The sequence below is a fragment of the Drosophila hydei genome, unplaced genomic scaffold (assembly GCF_003285905.1).
Source record: "Drosophila hydei strain 15085-1641.00,03,60 unplaced genomic scaffold, DhydRS2 tig00008134-arrow-pilon, whole genome shotgun sequence".
In the NCBI taxonomy this organism is placed as follows: Eukaryota; Metazoa; Arthropoda; class Insecta; order Diptera; family Drosophilidae; genus Drosophila; species Drosophila hydei.
Window position 1 is genome coordinate 53,750 of NW_022045843.1, and position 20,655 is coordinate 74,404.

General features: G+C 42.5%; 5 protein-coding genes across 16 annotated transcripts; 2 read left to right on the top strand and 3 right to left on the bottom strand.

Annotated features, from left to right (window-relative positions):
• Positions 1 to 86: 86 nt before the first annotated feature.
• LOC111593736 lies at positions 87 to 9,151 on the bottom strand. Its single transcript, XM_023306729.2, has 3 exons — positions 8,813 to 9,151; positions 8,397 to 8,749; positions 87 to 316 (listed from the first exon to the last, which is right to left on the bottom strand). Exons 1-2 carry the CDS (start codon positions 8,909 to 8,911, stop codon positions 8,504 to 8,506), a joined length of 345 nt encoding a protein of 114 aa, XP_023162497.2. The 5' UTR covers positions 8,912 to 9,151; the 3' UTR covers positions 87 to 316; positions 8,397 to 8,503.
• On the top strand, positions 339 to 8,403 carry LOC111593735 (glycogen debranching enzyme). 7 transcript variants are annotated; one of them, XM_023306728.2, is made up of 8 exons: positions 339 to 413; positions 3,227 to 3,567; positions 3,626 to 3,983; positions 4,046 to 5,449; positions 5,515 to 6,370; positions 6,437 to 6,614; positions 6,731 to 6,900; positions 6,954 to 8,403. In XM_023306728.2, exons 2-8 carry the CDS (start codon positions 3,236 to 3,238, stop codon positions 8,270 to 8,272), a joined length of 4,617 nt encoding a protein of 1,538 aa, XP_023162496.2. In that variant the 5' UTR covers positions 339 to 413; positions 3,227 to 3,235; the 3' UTR covers positions 8,273 to 8,403. The 7 variants fall into 7 exon arrangements, with proteins under 7 accessions (XP_023162496.2, XP_023162494.2, XP_023162493.2 ...); XM_023306726.2 differs by lacking the exon at positions 339 to 413 and adding an exon at positions 678 to 761; XM_023306725.2 differs by lacking the exon at positions 339 to 413 and adding an exon at positions 747 to 819.
• A 246-nt stretch (positions 9,152 to 9,397) lies between the features above and the next one.
• Positions 9,398 to 12,921, bottom strand: LOC111596625 (putative sodium-coupled neutral amino acid transporter 10). The gene is made up of 5 exons (XM_023310911.2): positions 12,634 to 12,921; positions 11,833 to 12,541; positions 11,624 to 11,772; positions 11,428 to 11,564; positions 9,398 to 11,361 (listed from the first exon to the last, which is right to left on the bottom strand). The coding sequence occupies exons 2-5, from the start codon at positions 12,444 to 12,446 to the stop codon at positions 9,556 to 9,558; spliced, it is 2,706 nt and encodes a 901-aa protein (XP_023166679.2). The 5' UTR covers positions 12,447 to 12,541; positions 12,634 to 12,921; the 3' UTR covers positions 9,398 to 9,555.
• Positions 12,922 to 13,197: 276 nt separating this feature from the next.
• Positions 13,198 to 14,148, top strand: LOC111596629 (40S ribosomal protein S15). The gene is made up of 4 exons (XM_023310917.2): positions 13,198 to 13,272; positions 13,475 to 13,563; positions 13,639 to 13,861; positions 13,922 to 14,148. The coding sequence occupies exons 1-4, from the start codon at positions 13,264 to 13,266 to the stop codon at positions 14,045 to 14,047; spliced, it is 447 nt and encodes a 148-aa protein (XP_023166685.1). The 5' UTR covers positions 13,198 to 13,263; the 3' UTR covers positions 14,048 to 14,148.
• A 58-nt stretch (positions 14,149 to 14,206) lies between these two features.
• On the bottom strand, positions 14,207 to 20,027 carry LOC111596628 (serine/threonine-protein kinase meng-po). Of its 6 annotated transcripts, XM_030225496.1 has the most exons (9): positions 19,415 to 20,027; positions 18,873 to 19,056; positions 16,458 to 16,719; positions 16,294 to 16,393; positions 15,995 to 16,177; positions 15,758 to 15,929; positions 15,379 to 15,696; positions 14,974 to 15,322; positions 14,207 to 14,469 (listed from the first exon to the last, which is right to left on the bottom strand). In XM_030225496.1, exons 2-9 carry the CDS (start codon positions 18,927 to 18,929, stop codon positions 14,282 to 14,284), a joined length of 1,629 nt encoding a protein of 542 aa, XP_030081356.1. In that variant the 5' UTR covers positions 18,930 to 19,056; positions 19,415 to 20,027; the 3' UTR covers positions 14,207 to 14,281. The 6 variants fall into 6 exon arrangements, with proteins under 6 accessions (XP_030081356.1, XP_023166684.2, XP_030081354.1 ...); XM_023310916.2 differs by having other exon boundaries at positions 14,207 to 15,322; positions 19,845 to 20,026; XM_030225494.1 differs by having other exon boundaries at positions 14,207 to 15,322; positions 19,595 to 20,026.
• Positions 20,028 to 20,655: the final 628 nt, after the last annotated feature.

Consider the following 20,655-nt stretch of genomic DNA (forward strand, 5'->3'; position numbering starts at 1 on the left):
TAAATTTAATAAAAACAAACTTTACAAGCAATAAATAATCCAATTATTTTATTTTCTTTATTTAACGTATGAAATTTAAATGTGTCTTCTGTTACGTATTTTGGCGGCTTTCCGCAAAGCCAATACCGTTATGAATACCAACGTAAACGCAAAATGCTTCCGCGAGCCAAATCATTCAGCTGGTTCAGTTCCGATAACAATTTATCGATATTAAAAGGCACACTTCGGTGTGCTCATCCAATTCTTGTTTACTTCTGAAAATGTTGCAGTTAATTTTGTACCTCTTCTGTGAACTAAAGACATGTGGGCAATTCACCTGTAAAATAAACTATAGTGTTTAAAAATGCGTGATCTATTATTAGTTATTTGATGTTTGTTGAATAACACAGTGTTGGCTAATATATAACCTATAGGTAAGCAGTTGCATATGCAAATATAAATAATGAATAGGAAAAGTGAATGTGAAGGTAACTGTAAATATGTTTGCACTGAAGTAAACATTCGTTCAAGCTTGCTCGAAACGCGTACATGAATATTAATACTAACGCATGAACAGCATACAGTAAACATCCACTCGTGTGTGAATTAAGTAGCCTATTGGGGAGAATGCTACAAAAACAAAACGGTTGCGAGCAGCTGATTTTTGTTTACTAGCAACTGAGGGTGCGAACGTTCTCAAGCCGCAACAGCTGATGCTCGCACGAAAACTTGAAAGGTCACCTTGAGCTCAATAAAAAAAGAATTGAGGAATTTATTGTCTGGTAAAGTGTTATTCGGCCGCAGATCACAGTTATTGTTGGAAAAAATCATAAGAAAATAATTGGTGACTCACAAATTACAAATATTTATTAAAATTATTAGAGAATAAATTCAATATCATCGAGTGCTCGTGCATATTCAGCGTAGCACTAACTGAAATTTCTGCAAACAAATATTATCTAAGTGTTTACAATAAATAATGAATCATATGCATAGTATTAGTATCGTAAATGTGCTCAGAATTTGTTTGGTTTTTTAAATTTAAACAATTGAAAATAGAAAAAGATGATTATTATTCAAATAACTAATTCTAAAGTTTCTGAAAGGTGCTCTAAAGTCTTTACAGAAAGTCTTTAATAGATAACTGTTAAGTATGTACATATGTATGTAGGTCAATGGACGCAGATATATAGATCTATTTATAAAATATTTACACAAAATGTTTATCAAGAATTTGGCTAAAAAAAAAAAAGAAATGTCAAATGACAACATGCGAAATCGGGAATTTAAATAGATAAATAAGGAAGCAAAGTTGAACTATATTAAAAGCTTTTTAGCAGGGTGAAAAGTGCATTATTAGCATCAGATAATATATATGAAAAACAGGGTTATAGCTTATTTTTCTTAGGAACTTCTATTCATGAAATTGTTAACTTTCTTGAAAATAATAGTTTATGGCTTTTTTTAAGTTTACTATTTCTAGAAATCGATTTTCATTGCTAAACCAGACTAAAAACTAATTGCAATGCTTAAAGCCTAAAGTTCCATAAGCGTTAAAAATAACGCTTTTTCTGTTTTCAAAATACTAAGCAACCCACTGTATTTTGCTGTGCTTTGACCCCGGTCTAATAAAATGACTAATGCTTTTAAGACTTTGAATCGATAACGAGCATTAACAGTTATCATGTAAGCTTTGCGTGCTAAGAAATGCATCAAAGGCAATGGATGAAAAGCTCCTGCACAATCTGCTAATCATACCAAAGCTTACGTCTGCTTCTATGTGAGTGTGTGTGTGTGAGACTGTCTGAGTATGTGTGCGTAATTAGTATTCGCACTTGTTAATTTTTTTGTTTTTTTTTTAGTATGTAATCTTTATAATGGTTTATTTAAGATTGCAAGTGGCTTGGCCAACGCCGGCGCTCAGTAGCTTTAATACAGCAGTCGGTAGCGAACTCAAAAAAGAAAAGAACATTTAAAACTTAAGAAACGCTTCACAATTGCAGTTCGAGATAACGTGAACAATGCTAGTCCAGGGCTTGAAATGGCTCTACATGAGCACGCGTCGCAATTTCTATGCACTGATCCAGATCCTAATGGGCTATCAGCTAGTTCGCTGGCTCGTCGATTACTATACACAAGTAACTACGGCGTCGAACACGAATACGATGCAAATACAGCCAGTGCAAGGTTTTGATAAGTTAACGGCACAGGCGAATGTTGATGATGAAGAAGAGGCAGAAGCAGCCGTAGCAATAGCTGCTGAGCCGTCGATCAAGATTAGTGCGAATACACTTAGTGACACGAGAGTTATGGGGAATGCAGGCAGCAGTAGCATCAGCGGCTCCAGCAGCATACGCAACAGATCTGTACAAAAGCGCCACAGTGAGGTATTTACACAATCTCTGATTGTAATTATGTAGTGAATATGCACAGACACAGACACACACACACACACCAACACAGCTGTATACATATGTGTCTATTGTGTATGCATGCTTGTGTGTGTTTGTATGTGTGTGTGTGCTTGTGCATATTTATGTAAGTGTTCCGGGCAAAGCATAGACCAGACTTAATAAAGCAGACGCCCAGCGGCAGTTTCAGTCTGTGCCGTGTGCTCCTCGTGTTCTAGTTACTAAATATATATATTTATATATATATATAAATATTATTTATTTGAAAATCGCCTCTGTAATTCTATAAGCTACTTCCACTGTGGTGTTGTAACTGATTGCCTGTGTGTGAGTGTCTGAGTAATTCTAATCTAGATTACCGTAATCAATCTATCAGCTATAAATAGACAAGCGCCTGCCTCAAATTCAAGTAGAGCTGCAAAACATATAGTCCTGTATATAGTTTACATAAGTAATAGATTTTTCAAAATGTCCTTAAACTAATTAATTCAGGACAACTTTCCTAGTAGTTCTATATATATTGTTACGTCGTAAAGCTAGATCTTTGTTAAATATCCATTATTTAATTGTACTTCATGATGATTCTATTTCAACATTTCAACTCTATCATCATATTTTATTGGGGTGACATTGAAAACGAATTGAATTGAATCGAGTCGAATCAAATTGATTGCCCAATGCACAGTTCTATAAAATGGGCATATCTCTGTGATCATCTATGTACACATACATATACACACGAACACTCACACACATGCACACGCACACGCACACTCACACTCACACACATACAAACATATATACTATATGCAAGCAACCTTGAAAACTCTTCCCAGGTTTTAATAATGAGCAAGGACACGGACTCGCACAGCATACCCATCGCGGAGGGCACAAATGCTGAGCATGTACTTTACCGCTTGAAACGCGGCTCCAAGCTGCGCGTCCACCCAGATGTCGCCCTGCTGGGTCGCAAGATCCTTCTGCACACCAACTACCCAGCCGAGGGCAAGAAGTTTGTGCGCACCGAATACCGCGTGCTCAGCTGGCAGCTTAAAGATGGCCAGCAAATAACCACCGACGGGCATCCGGACGTGCATGTCGTGGACACAGACATCTTTAGTGAGGTGCACCTAAATATGTCGGGCACATTCCGATTCTACTTCAGCTTTGCCGATCTGTGAGTACCACATATAGATTCTATATAAATTTTGGCTAATTTTTCTTGTTGACTTCAGGGAGCGCAAGGCGGACTCTCCGCCGGATGGCGCGTTGTATGTGCAGGTGGAGCCCACGCTTCATGTGGGCCCCGTGGGTGCCCAAAAGGTAATACCCCTCAATTCCGTGCGCTGTCAAACTGTGATGGCCAAGCTGCTGGGTCCGCTGAACACGTGGGAGGCAAAGCTACGCGTGGCCAAGGAGTCTGGCTATAACGTCATCCACTTTACGCCCATTCAGGAGCTGGGCGGCTCGCGGTCCGGCTACTCGCTGCGCGACCAGCTCAGCGTCAACTCGCACTTTGCCGCTAAGAAGGGCGAAAAGGTCACGTTTGAAGATGTGGAAAAAGTGATCAAGAAGTGCCGCCAGGAGTGGGGCGTAAGTGCTTGAGTTGCTTCTATTTGCGGCTGCCAATTATAATGCCTCAATATGATCCTTAGGTAGCTTCTATTTGTGATATCGTATTGAATCACACCGCCAATGAATCCGAGTGGCTGCTCAAGTATCCGGATGCGACATACTCGTGTGCAACATGCCCCTATTTGCGTCCAGCTTTTCTGTTGGACGCTATGCTGGCGCAGTGCGGAGTGGATATAGCGGCGGGCAGCTTGGAGCATGTGGGGGTGCCGGCTGTCATCGATCAGGAGTGCCATTTGGAAGCTTTAAAGTACCAATTGCATAATGTCTACCTACCCAAGGTCAATATACACGAACTGTATCAGTGCGACGTGATGAAGTATGTGACCGACTTCATGTCGCAGGTGCGCACACGTGAGCCACCGAAGAATGTGGCGAACAAGTCACGATTCCAGGAGATTCAATTGATACAGGACCCGGCATATCGTCGCTTGGGTAGCACAATTAATTTTGAGCTGGCATTGGAGATCTTTAATGCTTTTCATGGCGACTGTTTCGATGAGGAGTCGCGCTTCCGCAAATGCGCCGAGACACTGCGCCATCATCTCGATGAGCTCAACGAGCGCATTCGTGCCGAGCTCCAAGGCTACCTCACCTATGCCATCGACAACTGCTTGGCGGGCGTGCGCTATGAGCGCGTCCAGCATGACGGGCCGCGTGTGCGCGAAATCTCGATTAAGCATTCAGTTTTCATGACATACTTTACGCATACCAACACTGAGGGCAAGTCGCTGAAGGAGATCGAGGGGGACATGTACGGCAAAGCGGGCGAATTCTTTATGGCCCACAATGGCTGGGTGATGGGTTCCTCTGACCCTTTGCTGGACTTTGCCGAAGAGCAACCAGGACGTGCAAATGTTTATCTAAAGCGCGAGCTCATCTCCTGGGGCGACAGCGTGAAATTGCGCTTCGGCAAGCGCCCGGAGGACAGTCCCTACCTCTGGAAGCACATGACGGATTATGTGGAGACAACAGCGCGCATTTTCGACGGTGTCCGCCTGGACAACTGTCATTCGACGCCCTTGCATGTGGCCGAGTATTTGCTGGATGCAGCCCGTAAGATCAATCCTGAGCTGTATGTGGTCGCCGAGCTATTTACCAATTCCGATGGCACCGACAATGTCTTCGTCAACCGCCTGGGCATTACGTCGCTGATACGCGAAGCTCTTTCGGCTTGGGACTCGCATGAGCAGGGTCGCTTGGTCTATCGTTACGGTGGCGCGCCGGTAGGCGGCTTCTATGCGAACCCCAATCGTGATGTGGCCTCCAGCGTGGCACACGCACTGTTCATGGATCTAACACACGATAATCCTTCGCCCATTGAGAAGCGAACAGTGTACGATTTGCTGCCCTCCTCGGCGCTGGTGGCAATGGCTTGCTGTGCCACAGGCAGCAACCGCGGCTACGACGAGCTGGTGCCGCATCACGTGAGTTGCGATGTTATCAATATTCCAGTATCTATAATGACTGAGGTATTCCGTATGCTTCACAGATTCACGTGGTGGATGAGGAGCGCCCGTATCAGGAGTGGGGCAAAGCCGTTGACTTTAAAACGGGCATTGTCGCTGCCAAGCGCGCTTTGAATATACTGCACGGCCAGCTGGCAGAGGAGGGCTTCAGCCAGGTGTATGTGGATCAAATGGATCCCAATGTGGTTGCCGTGACGCGTCACTCGCCCATCACGCATCAGACGGTCATCCTGGTGGCTCACACAGCCTTTAGCTATCCTCATCCCAATGCTGGAGCCACTAACGTGAAGCCGTTGCGCTTTGAAGGCGTCTTAGACGAGATCATACTCGAAGCCAACCTGACCATGAAGAGCGACAAGCCTTTTGATCGTCCGGCGCCCTTCAAGAAGGACAACCATGTGCTGAATGGCTTCACCCAGTTTGAGTTGTCGCTGCAGGAGCACATACCGCTCAGCAAGTCGCAGGTGTTCGAAACGAAGCACTACACCGACGGCTCCAATACGCAGCTCAACTTTGCCAATCTGCGCCCGGGCACGGTGGTCGCCATTCGTGTCTCCATGCATCCCAGTGCACGACTCAGCTTCGATTGTCTGCAGCAGGTGACAAATGCGCTGCGCCTTCAGTCGGGTGCCCAGTGTGAGGAACTCAAATCGATTGTTTCCAAATTGGATTTGACTGCATTGAGCCGCGTGCTCTTCAGCTGCGATCAGGAGGAACGCGACATGGGCCTGGGTGGCACCGCTTACGACATACCCAACTTTGGACCCATCGTCTATTGCGGCCTGCAGGGCTTTGTCTCGCTGCTAACGGAGATTTCCCCACGCGATGACCTCGGCCATCCACTTTGCAACAACTTGCGGGACGGCAACTGGATGATGGGTGAGCTATAAACTCCGGCCAAGTTATGTTAAACCCAGAGCTCATATCTCTTGCTGCTCCATACAGATTACATCGCCGATCGCCTCAACAACTTTAATGATCTGAAGCCGCTGTCCGCTTGGCTCAAAGCAACCTTTGAGCCCTTAAAGAATGTGCCACGCTACCTCATACCCTGCTACTTTGATGCTATTGTAAGCGGTGTCTACAATGTTCTGGTCAATCAGGTCAACCAATTGATGCCCAGGTAAGTCTTGAGTCAGCTCAATCGAAATCCTTTTCCATTAGGGCAATGACAATCTCAAATCACTAAAGACTTAAATTAAAACCCGTTGATCTGATATGCATCCAATTGAATTGCAGTTTCATTCGGGATGGTCACAACTTTACCCAATCCTTGGCGGTGTCCACGCTGCAGTTCCTCGCCGTTTGCAATTCGGCCAATCTGCCCGGCTTTAGCCCATCGCTCAGCCCACCAAAGCCGCCCAAGCAGTGCGTCACACTGTCCGCGGGTCTGCCTCACTTCTCCACAGGTAAGCAATGGATTTTTATGTGATTTGTCGGACTTAAACTGTTTTCCTTTTAGGCTATATGCGCTGTTGGGGTCGGGACACGTTCATTGCTCTGCGTGGCACAATGCTGCTCACCGGGCGGTTCGCAGAGGCGCGTTTTATCATTATTGGCTTTGCGTCTGCCATGCGTCATGGCTTGATACCGAATCTGTTGGATAATGGATCTAAGCCCCGCTTCAACTGTCGCGATGCGGTCTGGTGGTGGCTCTACAGCATTGCCCAGTACGTGGAGGAGGCACCGAAGGGCGCTGAAATACTCAATGATAAGGTGTCCCGTATCTTTCCGTACGACGATTCCGAGCATCATGCGCCGGGCGCCTTCGATCAGGTGCTGCAGGATGTCATGCAGGAGGCACTGCAAGTACACTTCCAAGGCTTGCAATATCGTGAACGCAATGCAGGCCATGAAATAGACGCACACATGGTCGATCAGGGCTTCAACAATCATATTGGCGTGCATCCAGAGACAGGCTTTGTGTTTGGCGGCAACAGCGCCAACTGCGGCACCTGGATGGACAAAATGGGCTCGTCCGAGAAGGCGGGCAATCGTGGACGACCCAGCACTCCTCGCGACGGCTCGGCCGTGGAGCTGATTGGGCTGCAGTACGCTTCGCTGCGTTTCATGCAGGGACTTAGTGAGCGCAAGATTATTCCGCACAGCGGTGTGGAGCGTAAGGGACCGTCGGGCGAGGTGACAAAATGGAGCTACAAGGAGTGGGCGGATCGCATACAGAAAAACTTCGATGCGCACTTCTATGTCAAGGACACAGACACCACATCGGTGGCCAACAAGAAGTGCATCTACAAGGATAGTTATGGGGCCACGCAGGACTGGACCGACTTCCAGCTGCGTTGCAATTTCCCCATAACGCTGACGGTGGCACCTGAGCTGTGCAACCCGAAGAACGCCTGGCTGGCTTTGGAGCAGGCGAGAAAGTATCTGTTGGGCCCGTTGGGCATGAAGACCTTGGACCCAGATGACTGGAACTACAGAGCCAATTATGACAACTCGAACGATTCGACAGACTGCACCGTGGCACATGGTGCCAACTATCATCAGGGACCCGAGTGGGTATGGCCCATCGGTTTCTATCTGCGCGCCCGACTCATCTTCGCGAAGAAATGCGGCCACCTGGACGAGACCATTGCAGAGACGTGGGCCATATTGCGAGCACACTTGCGCGAGTTGCAAACATCCCATTGGCGCGGTCTGCCTGAGCTGACCAACGACAATGGCAGCTACTGCCATGACTCCTGCCGCACGCAGGCATGGAGCGTGGGCACCGTGCTGGAGGTGCTGCACGACCTGCACACACTCGGAGCGGACTGCTAGGCAAAAGATCTTAATGCGAACTCAACGAATCTCTCGTTAGCAGAGAAACTATTATTCTAATTGATACAAAAAAAAATTATCCAAATACACACTTAAATGGTAGCTGCTACAAATGATGCATTACCATGAAGTTAATTGTTCAATTTGTTATCCAAGTTGTGGATCATCCATACTCTCTATTAAAGTTATTTTATCTATGCGATAAGTTGCCTTTTGTTTCTATATGCGAGTCTACGAGAAGTAGCTATCCCTGGCCAAGCGCATCATCGAGCTCTTTGGCGGACAAATGGGTCCACAATTCTTGTATGTCAAGTCGAGTTGGGAGATCGCATACTGGGCGTCCAGCAGCTGGCTACTCGGCTTGGGATCCACTTTGTAACGATCTAGAACTTCGGGCGCGTCTGGCTTCTCGTATGCCATCTTCCTATCATCCATCACTTTTGGCATTTTGAACTTTGCGCCTTTCCTTGCGTGTATCTTTCCAAGGCATTTCTGGCTAACACATTTACTACATTTAAAATCAATTTTTGTTCCACTTACGATTCGGCACTTGCTCAGAACCTGAGCGGCGGCGGCGCAGGTCAGCTCGTATGCGCTATACAAGACTATCTTTTGCACAACATCCAAGACTATAGACATGTTTATACCTCTCTCTCTATTTGTATAAAATGCGCGCAATTTTGATTAAAAATTTGGATTATTGCTTAACATTTGAAATAAACAATGGCCAATTATTAAATAGGTTTGCCAACTCTACATCGTACGGCGAACTTATTTAATAAACTCTGTGTATGATATACTGATTTAACATAAATGTTAAGTGTGGAAGGTAACTGTGCGCATATTTCAAAAATTCTATGATTCTTCACAAATTTTCAAATGAATATTTAAGACATTGATGGAATAGAGAATCAAAGCCTACTCAAATATAAAATTTCAAGCCTCAAAGTCGAGTCACATTAGGGAAGGCAGACAAAACTTGTTTTGTTCCGTTCTTATAAGAGAACATACATATATAATCTATTTAAAATTAAGTTTTTCATTGAAACAATCAGTTAGTATAAATAGTTTTCTATATAACTAACTATATATATATTTATATATATTGCTAAGCATATATGCGTCTCTTCTGCTAGACACTAAATTAATACATTTTCTTCAATATAAATAAGTTAATAATATATATGTACATAAAGCTTATTGGCCCGGTGAACATAATTCTGGAGCTGTACATGTGTATGTAATATTTTACATCATGTTTTGATGTACATAGTGCTTGCAGTTCAGTTCAGCGCACTTATTAGCCTTTTATCATCTGTGTCTGTGTCAGTGTCAGTGTCTGTGTTGGGTGTGGAGGTCGGTCTCTCGAGATCGTCATCCTTAACGGACTTCAGTTCACGTCCCATATTTTCCACTTGCAGGCTGAGACCGACCAATGCGCCGCTTTTCACTACGTCCAGTTTTGGCTCGGGGAGACAATTGTCATTGCCATCGGCGTCGCGTTTGACGCGCACCGCAGGCTGTGCCGTTGTCGTTATCTGTTGGTCTTTCAATTGCAGCAGCTCTCGCCTGATGGCTTCCACGTTTTCGGCATCGACTGACTTGTTGGCCGTCAGCTCGGCAGCTAAGGTACTGTTAGTTCGTGTCTTGGTTGAATTGGCCAGCAGCGCCAAAGGCAGTGGTAGACGTTGGGCCAGCAATGGCGCATCGCCACTTGCATTCCTGAGGAGCTCACCCGTTTTGTAAGAGAGTGGCTCAAAGACGCCGGCATGGGCTTCATGCTCCTCTCGCGCATGTGCGTTCTCAGTTAGCATTTCCATTAGTGAAGCCGGCTTGCGTTCCTTTATAGTGTTGTTGACCTCTTTAGTTTGTGGTTGCAATTGGGGTTGTGGTTGCAGTTGGGGTTGCGGTGGTTGCTGTTGGGGTTGTGGTTGTGGTTGCTGCTGCGGCTCTTGTGGTTGGGACTGTGGTTTCAGTTGTGGCTTTTGTTCTTTATTGTTTTTGTCATCTTGCAGTCGATTAGTTTCTTTGACCTGATTCAGTGCTTCAGCCAGTTCATTCACAGCCAAAGGTTTCGGATCGTTGGGGCTTTGATTGGCCAATTGATCGTTTATTTTGTCCACGCTACGTTCCAAAAATTTCATTGTATCTCGACTCTGTGGCTTCTGTTTTGCCAACTCCTCGTTTAGCTTGTCCACGGTGCGACCCAACCGCTCCATTTTCTCTTTAAGCTCTTTTTCTGTTTTAAGCAAATCGTCTGCATTCGCTTTATCCTTTTGCTCCTCAGCCGTAATTTCCTCCTCCTTTTTGATGGCTGCACCATCTATGGTCTGCTGTGCAGCTATTTCCATGGGCTGAGAAACTTCTTGCTTAGCGGGTGCCACATTCACTGCAGCCTCATCTGTTCTAGTCACGTTGTTCTTTACAACTAATTTTGTTTCTTTTGCTGCTGGTTTGGGTTCTTCTTTTGTTAAACTTTCAGACTTTTCTGGTGGCGGTTCGTTTTTCGAATCCACGCCATGGGATTCGTCGACGGGCAGTGGCGGCATCGGTGGATTGTCGGAAACAGCGACCACATTGTTTGGCTTTTCGACAGGCTTTATGCTGTCTGCGCCCCGCTCATGTTTGCTATCTTCCAGTTTTCCTAATACTTCTTTGACTTCAGCCTCGTTGGTTTTCACTAAGTGTTTGATTATTTCGGAATTTTGTAAATTAGGAACCTCAGCGGGTGGTGGGATTTCGTTGGGCAACAAAGGTGTCACTACTTGCACTCCGTCGAATTGCGGCCCAGAGCTCTGAGCATCGATGGCGTTCAGGTTGGCATATGTGCCAAGTATCATCAGGCAAAAGCCGCTGACAAACACAAACTGTGCCAAGGTGCGTTCCGTGGATTCCTTTCTAATGATTTGTCGAAAACTTGACGCCGGGAACATAATGCAAATGGCAACGCCTATAGTGGAGCCGACCAAGCCAATGATTAGCTCCACAGAGGGAATTACGAGCGCCACACAAAACGAGAAGAAAACGATAAAGAGTGTTATCAATCGGAAACGCTGCTCGGGTATATAATTGGTGCTCTCCATGTGTCCCTGTTATGATTGTGTATAATAAAGGTATTGAGTATTCGGTATTTATATATATATTTATTTTCTTACCTTTTTATATAGCAAGGAGTAGATGCTGGCTCTGCATGGAAATATAACCAGAGGAAAGCTGAATGCAATTGAGAGCACGAATCCAATTTTGATCACATCACTGCCGAACGAAGGCGACAGATTTATCAAGATATTGCCTGCAAAGTAATACATTATATATTATCTGTAGGGGCTATCACAAGTGTATAGAATATACCCGAAAAGCTGTGCGTGCAGAAAGCCACATAGCCAAAGAAGCCGACAGCTATGTACACTAGTGTACAAATCCAAGTCGCATTGCGTACAATGCCATTTAGTTTGTCCAAACTTTGGTTGTTTATGCTGCCGAAAACCTCAAAAAGTTGCCTGCAATAAAAGATTTTCTGATTACAATTAGAATTTAAGGTAATTTCGCATTATACTTGCATTTGGCAGGCTAGGGCCATGCTGAAGATGGGCAGGCATTGGAGAATACCCGCTGGCTCCCAGTAGACGACTTTCTCTGGCCAATCGTTGGCAACAATGTGCGACTCGGACTCGAGCACAATCTTTAACATTAGGCAAACATAGAATCCAATGGAGGCAGTGCAGACAGCCGACAAGCTGTCTACGTTGCGCAGCATGCCCAGCGGCACAATGCACAGGACGGTCACCGCAAACATGACCAAGGTGCGCAGATGTTGGTATTCCGCAATCTCCAATGTGAATAGCTTGGCGACAATCTGCGGTCCCAGGTCGCCGACGACAACAAAATACGTTATGCATGTGCCTATCAGATAACCAATGATGCAGAGTTCTGCTAGAAGTTTACCGGATGTGCCGAAAGCGTGAAGACCAAGCATCTCGAAACTTTTGCGACGTGTCAGCAGCGAAGTTTTGATCAGATAGTGACAACAGATGCGTGTGATCCAATTGCTGAGTATCAGTAATACTATTGACAGGATAATGCCGCACTTCTGGAAGCAGAAAGGCATGGCCAAGATGCCGACACCAATAATGCTATTCGCAAGCGTCATAACATGGCCCGAATGCGAGAACATGATGCAATTCGCTTTCACTTCTGTTCGGTAATGAATTGAGCAAAGTTGCTAAATAAATAGATCAGCTACTTTTTGTTAGCTGTGAGACCGGGTATCTGTGTGCGTAGGCAAAAAAAAAGCAAAAAAAAAAAACAGAAACAAAGAGATAGCTTCACATCGCAACTCAGAGGCAAACACATTTACATACCTGGGGCTCGATTGTTATCACAAATAGAAGGCGCCAGTTGTACAAGCAAAGACAAATTGTTGAAATCTAAGGCAGTTGGTGTTTGAGTTGGCTGGTTAACGAATAGTATGACGAAACGCATTAAATACTATTTCATGAAGAAATTTCGCTTCGCAGTTGTGTACATTTTACGTACAATGTGAAATTCGGTAGCGTTTTAAAGCATAATTTTGGTAACGTCAGCATTGTTTGGGTTTCTGCTCGTCCAACTCTGCACAGCTGATGCTGTTGCGGATGTGTACGTGACGATATCTTTTTGAACGAGTCACGTTAATAGTGACACCAATTCGTACAGTATCAGTTAGTTCAGTCGACAATAGAATATATAGTTCAAATTTGATTATTTCATTGAATTCCCTAATACCATACTAACGCATTTTGCTAGTGTATAGATTTATGAAGCATTCTTATTCCTTTTAAGCACTACATTTTACATTTTAGGTTGCGAATAATTGACCGCATCTCTGGATTAAGACAATGTGACCAAACTTACACACAGAAAATACAAAATCTGGCAGCGCCATTATTTTGAGTCTGGTGGCAACGCTGCTTGATATGTTTCTTTCCGTTCCGTAGACTGCAAACGTCAAGATGGCCGATGTAATTTTTGTGCAAAAATCTAAAAAAATATTAGGCATCAGTGTGCAGAACTGCAAAAGTTTTTAATATTTACAATATCCAACGCGTTGCGCATGGTTGCCAATATTATTTTAGAGTTTTGAGTGCTACATTGCATGCAAGATTTGCATCCAAAAACTACTAATATACGTACATTGTTTTTCTTTTTTTTTGACACAAACAGCAAGTTGATGAAACTCTTAAGAAGAAGCGTACCTTCAAGAAGTTCACCTACCGTGGTGTGGACTTGGATCAGCTGTTGGATATGCCCAAGTAAGTAATGGTACTCGGTATCAAGCGGCGTCCCAAAACTAACCTCACTGTTTCTTCTGTACCATTCGTGCGCAGCAACCAGCTGGTGGAGCTGATGCACAGCCGCGCCCGCAGGCGTTTCTCTCGCGGTCTGAAGCGCAAGCCGATGGCCCTGATCAAGAAGCTGCGCAAGGCCAAGAAGGAGGCTCCCCCAAATGAGAAACCAGAGATCGTGAAGACTCATCTGAGAAACATGATCATCGTGCCCGAGATGACCGGCTCCATCATTGGCGTTTACAATGGCAAGGACTTCGGCCAGGTGAGCCATAGCTTAAATATTGACAAATGAGTGAGGAACTAATATCGTTTATTAAAACAGGTCGAAGTTAAGCCTGAAATGATTGGCCACTACTTGGGTGAATTCGCGTTGACCTACAAGCCAGTTAAGCACGGTAGGCCCGGTATTGGTGCCACCCACAGCTCACGTTTTATTCCCCTCAAGTAAGCGACGATTCGTCTGCAAGAGTCATCGGCTGCTTGTGTGGGCTGGGACTGTTTTTGGATTTTTACGCGTAATAAAGGAAACGTAATTTTTTAAGAACGTAATGTTGCCTTTCAATTACCTTTGCTGTGCACAGAGAGAGAGAGTAAACTGCTGGAGTGTTAACAAATTTACGTTTAATATTTATTGGAACTTGCAAATTGTATATATATTGTATGGATTTATGTGTAGTTGAAGCTATCTTCGCTTTCGCGCGCTATTGCTGTTGGTGACCACCACACGGTCGTATGCCGTGTCCTTCATATTTGAATTAGATTCACGTGTGCCGTTGTAAACCATCTGCCGTGGCGCATTATTGTGGGCGTGCAGATGATTTGGTTTCATAGTCTCGTTCACATCGGCCGATCCATAAGCGCTGTCTTTGACTTGAGAATCATTGTGGAAGCGATTAAAATAATTCGATTGCATTGCAGGAGGCAGCGCAGCAGGCGCTACAGGATTAGACAGCACTGGGAGTTGAGCGAGCGATTGGAAGGCATTAGTCAAGCCTGTAAAAGTCACCGTCTTGTTCTGATTAGTTTTGTTACCAATATTGTTATTGCCGCCCATAAAGAAGGCGCTGCCATTTGGCACTTGGCTGCTCTGCAGCGGCTGTAGGGGCTGCAGGCTCTGGTTATTGTTGTTAAAAGCGGTGTAGGAGTTGGCATTGTCAATGGCAGGCATGCTGGTGTACATGGCCGTTTGGAGCGAGTCGGACTTGGAGCGCTGAAGAATACTCTTGGTGGACGCCCGGGTGCCAACGCCAATGGAGTTCTTAGCAGGAGTGGAGGAGTGCACGCCGTGCGGCTCATCGAGCGAGGTTAGTAGGCTGCTGCTCTGTGACTGATTGAAAAAGCCGTCGACTTGGAGAAGTGCTGGCTGACCCTTACCTAGGCGGTTCAGCTCCATTTCCATTGAATTGTAAATGGTCAGATTGCTGGCCAGCATGTCCTGCCTTGAGCCCAGGGTCAGCAAACTGTCCGCGTTGTTGAGCGTCGATGTTGAGGCCAGGTTAACAGACTTGGACGAGTGCATAGCCATGCCCATTTCGCTGGGTCCCTGCTGCAGTGCACCCGTGCGTGGATCAAAGTGCTTTTGCGTGGCATCTTTAAGTGTGCTCTTGATTTCCTTGAGCTTTTCCGGCTGCTGTGGCTGTCGTATGGAGGATATGTGACCGGGCACGGGCTCACGTGAAACTGACGACGATGGCGATGCTGAGTTCGTCTCCTCGTTTTCCTCCTGCAATAGCAAAGTGGGATTATTGTGGGCATGCGGTCGTCGATTGTTGAACTTACTTCGTCTTCTTCTGTGATAATGGACGACTCTATCCAGTCTTTTATCCTATTCTTTTTCTGCAGGCGATCCACATTGGTCTCGATGCCACAGTCAGCCAATGTGTACAGCAGGCGATTCTTCTCGTCTGGACTGCTGTGAAAGGAATACATTGAGGGGCATAGTTCGTCTGTTTCATATTCGGCCATCTCCTTCTCCGCCGTCTTGGCCAGCCAGCGATCATCCATGAACTTGCTCAAGTCACCCAGGCTCTTAGGCCTGTTCCCGCTGCGTGGCTCCAGAAAACGTTTAAACATTCGCTGCGCACGCGATGTCAGCAGCTGGAGAACAGAAGGTATACATATATATAGTAATTAAGGATCACAACTACCTGGAAAGTACCTTAAAAAGTTTGGGTGTTCGTCGCAGTGGCATCATCATTATGCTGCCCTGCCACACCAGATAGCGCACATAGCGCGGATCCTCTGAGGATGCCTTTTGCCAGGGCAGGCAGCCCGTGAGACAGACGAATATAACGATGCCGAACTGCCAAACATCGTGACTGGGATCGGCTCTTGAATGGAAACATATATATATGTATATAGTTATTTATTATCATATATAGAGGAGGCTATTCACTTGTAGGTGCCTTCGGGCTTGACTTCTAATACTTCTGGCGGACTGTAGGGCAGCCATTCGTTGCGCCTCTCCACTACGGTACCAGTTTGATAGGACTCTCCGAAATCACAGAGCTTCACACGTTGAAAATCCGAACGATATATGAGCACATTATCCAGTTTAATATCGCGATGCACAATGTCTCTGTAAGAAAGGAGAGTTAAGAGCTCGATTATTAATATTATAATTACTGATATATATGCAGCTTAAATAATATATGATATCCTGATAGAGCACTCCATCGACTGGCTGCTACTTACTTTGAATGCATGTAATCTATAGCGGAGGCCAGCTGCTTAGCTATGCGCTTGCTGTACACCTCTCCCACACCTGTCTCAGTCACATTTGAAGTCAGATCACCTGGATGGAGAGCACACAGACAGATTTAAATAGACGCCCTTACTTTGACCAGCTGCATACATACCCAGCGGCGCATACTCCTGGGTGAACACATAGAAGCCAGCCGTCTCAAAGGCCACGTCGTATGTGGTCACAATGTGCCGATGGACGCCCAGGTGGAGTCCGTAGTGGAACTCGCGATAGAAGTCGCGCAAGGTGACATAAGGCTTAGGAACTGCCTTGAGCACCATTTCCGTCTGAGATCCACGATGCTCCACTAGCAATATTTTGCCAAACCAGCCTTCGCCAACAATTTGAATGATATCGAACTCATCCACCAGTTGTATCTGAATGCAGCGAGAAAAATATTATTTTGATTATTTTGCTTTGCTCCGAATTTGCTTTGTTTTCATATGTTTTCCATTAGAGCAGATGTTTAGTACCTGCCCCAAATTCTGGCTAACTGCACCTCCATGACACGGTTCGATAATTGCCTAATATATACGATATTTATGTATATATATATATATCGCAGTCGTGAGACCAGACATATTTAATGTTACTCTATTTTTGACATTCTCTGTTTGCTGCCCAATAAAATGAGTTCGCTTTCTTATACTTTGCCTTCTGGCTCGGGCCGCGTTAACTATTAGCTGAGCGAAGAGATTTCTGGCCTTGTGCCAATTGAAACAAAAATTCTAAATCTCTACCCTAACCGAAGTTTGCATGCCCTACATAGCCAAATACATTGCTGAGGAAATAAATCTTGCGATTAAATAACATTTTTATTAAGTTTTTTCTATTAAAAAATGGAATAAATATAGTTATAGAAAATAAATATATAAAATATAAATATATATTTTTATTTTATAATTTCCTATGAAAATCGATAAAAAAATAACTAAGCCCAAACACGTGTCTTTAAACAAACAATAAAGAGCAATAATTATATACAAAATTATATATATATTTGTCAGAAATCCCATTCAAAATATTTTGTATTATTTGAATTACTGAAAATGCAAAATGTTTCTATGTGGCCAATGGATTGAGTCAATACATTTATGTGTTCGCCTGTCTGATTATTCATTTATCAATCTTTCCGTCTGATTATTATGTTTCGCATACGTTTTTTTACGCAATTTTATTGCAGACAAATGAATACATAAGGAAGTTCAAACGCACAATAAGAGGCAATATGGATCTAATAAATTATATATATATACATATATAAATATATACAAATATATGTATATATATATATATATATATATATATATATATATATATATATATATATATATATATATATATATATATATATAATTTTGCTTTCTTTTTATCTGTTAAAGACAATATAAATAAAAATAAACAAATATTTGTTTTAAAATTCAATTTGTGTCTGATTGTTACTATGTATATATATTAAAAATATATAGAAAAAAATTAAAATAAATAAAAAATTTGGATTGTTTTTAAACTTTTAAATAAAATAATAAATATAAATAAACAAATATTGGGTTTAAAATTCAATTTGTGTCTGATATACAAGCTAAGCACATAAACTATATATACATACATATATATATATATATATATATATATATATATATATATATATATATTATATTATGTTATATATAAATGTTATGTGTGATTAATTTCGTTAGTAACAAACAGACACAAATATGTATATTTTTTTGGTTAAAGAATTAAAGTTAATTCCAAAAAGAACTTTCATTTTCATATTAAAAACTCTTTAGTCATGATTCTTAGATGAACTAAGATGATGAAGTGTATAATGTAGGTATGAAATGTTTTATATACATATATTATATCTCATTCATCTGAACTTTTGAAACATTCACGAAGCTAGCCTCAGATGTAACAAAGAGATCTTATATAAAATTATATTTTAAGTCTTTATAGCGATTAGGTTTTGATTAAGAACAAGCTATATTATATGCTCCTAATCCATATAAGTTATATCTAATAAAAGATAAAATGCTATAAAGAGGATAAGTTATATTATATATAAGCCTTCTCACATGGGTTATTATTATAAAATCTAAGTCGTTATAAAGACTTTCATATTTGTATTTATAGTCTATATAGAACATAAGTCTATTTGTAAGCTTTAAAATAATATATTTTGTTACAGAAGTTGAATGTTTTTCACCATGTCAAGAGTCAAGAAAAAAAAAAATATATATATATATATACATATATAATATATAAAATAATAGTAGACATCTATTCAATATATATTACATTGATTAAGCTTTCCTGTCAAATCTCTAATTACCAAAAAACAACCAAAACAATATGAATAAATCCCATTTTAATGACTCTCCAGCTGTTTCTAAATAGCTCATAAATATACATATGTTATCTTTGTGGGGGGTTGCTTGTGCATTATTGGATTTGGAAATGCGTCGAGCAGATTTGAAAGATTTACAACAAGCTTAGCCACATATACAGAGTCTAGGGGGCACGTTACCTTTTCCAGTTCGAATTCACGAATCTTGTGTATGTGCCCTCGGGGTTTCTTCGACATTCTGGCTGCAGTTTGTTCACATGGGTTGTATTAGCTATAGTATTGCGAATGTTTTTGGAGTGTGGCGGTCGGATACAGTTAGTTGACCATTAGTTTCAGCTCAAAGAACTTGTGTTGTAGACGCACACTAGACAGCAAAGTAGAGAAACGATTTTCGAATTAAATTTGTTTTTATTTGTTTTGTTTTCCGTATGAGCAGCAGCAACGCGTTGTAAATATTTATAGCGGCTGCACAAAGGCAATCAGAGTACATATAGACCAGTTCCCATATGTATATATAGATATAGATATGTTATATATACATCTTTGTCGGCCTATTTGTATCTTTATGCATTCGCTGCGCGCGTTTTAAAAAAATGCAAAAGATAAATTTCTGGTGAACCGTTTGGTCTGTATTGTTCTGCACTTCCTGGAAAATGGGCGCCAAATTGCATTTTTTATTAATTAATACATTTAACAATATATTTACTTAAAGCTATATATACCATAAATATATATATATATATATGTTTGCAGCTCACATTAGCTGTCAATCGGCTTAAGTTCAATGTTATTTCGTTGCTGATATATATATAGATATATAGTTTTAGCTGCCGCAGCTATTGTTGCTGTAGTTGTTGTCAAACAAATATTTAATTGAACCGTCTGCACACACACTCACTCACACACATAGCTCTGTCTCATACAGTTGCAAATAGAAATGTATTTTGTTTAGTTGAGACAACGTTTTGCCTAGGATTTTGGTTTTTGTGAAATTCGTCTCGTTTCTTTTCTATTCTTTTGCCTACACATTTGCATATTATCAACAGCGAAATTAAAAATAATGCTCGTTGCCTCTTATATAAAATAACATAAACCGACAGTTGACCAACACACTCAGATATATCTATATCATTCACAAATCGTTTCTTTTACTGCTTTCATTTGTTAACTAGTTTTTGGAACTGCTTGCAGTTCACATTAGATTTTCCACGGATTCTCTCTTGATAATTGTATTAAGTAAGTGCGTTGCACGGATCACAATGCGTTTTTTGGCTTTTTAGTTTTGCATTTTCCGTGGCCGCATTCGATGAAAACCCGTCGCCAACTGCTCTCCGAGTCACGGCTCTCGCGGCTTTTGTCGCTGGCCAGCAAAATGTATTGAAAATGTTTAAAAAAAGACATTTTGTTTACGCCGTTTTCACTTGAGTTCTAGGTGTGTGAGCATTTTCGAAATCATTTTCAGTTTTTCGAAACATTCTTGAGCTTTGCGAGAGCGAACCATCAATAGTTCTGCTTATGCCGCTCATGTCTGTGTTGATCTCTGATCGTTGATCTTGCAAGACTTTTGATCAAAATCGTGCATGTTCTACATAGAGCCAAATATTTGTGTTTGCTTTTGTCAATATTTATAATCTGATTATTTATTTATATATATTTCATTTGAAAACATAAAACTATCTTAAGTCATGCCCAGATATCAGACAAATTTCTCTTAATAATTCAAACATTTCATACTAATGCATTTTCTGTCAGTTAACAGTGGCAGAGCACTACACACGAGCTAGTTAACAGAGCGCTGTTAAGAAAAAGCTCAGCATCTGGCGGGCACAAGCTTCGCGGCTAACATAAAGCATGTTAAACTCACTGTACATATGTACACATGCATACACCAGCACATGCAAGCTTCATGTATACACTCACACTGACACGCACACATGCACACACAGCTGCGTACATACGCACA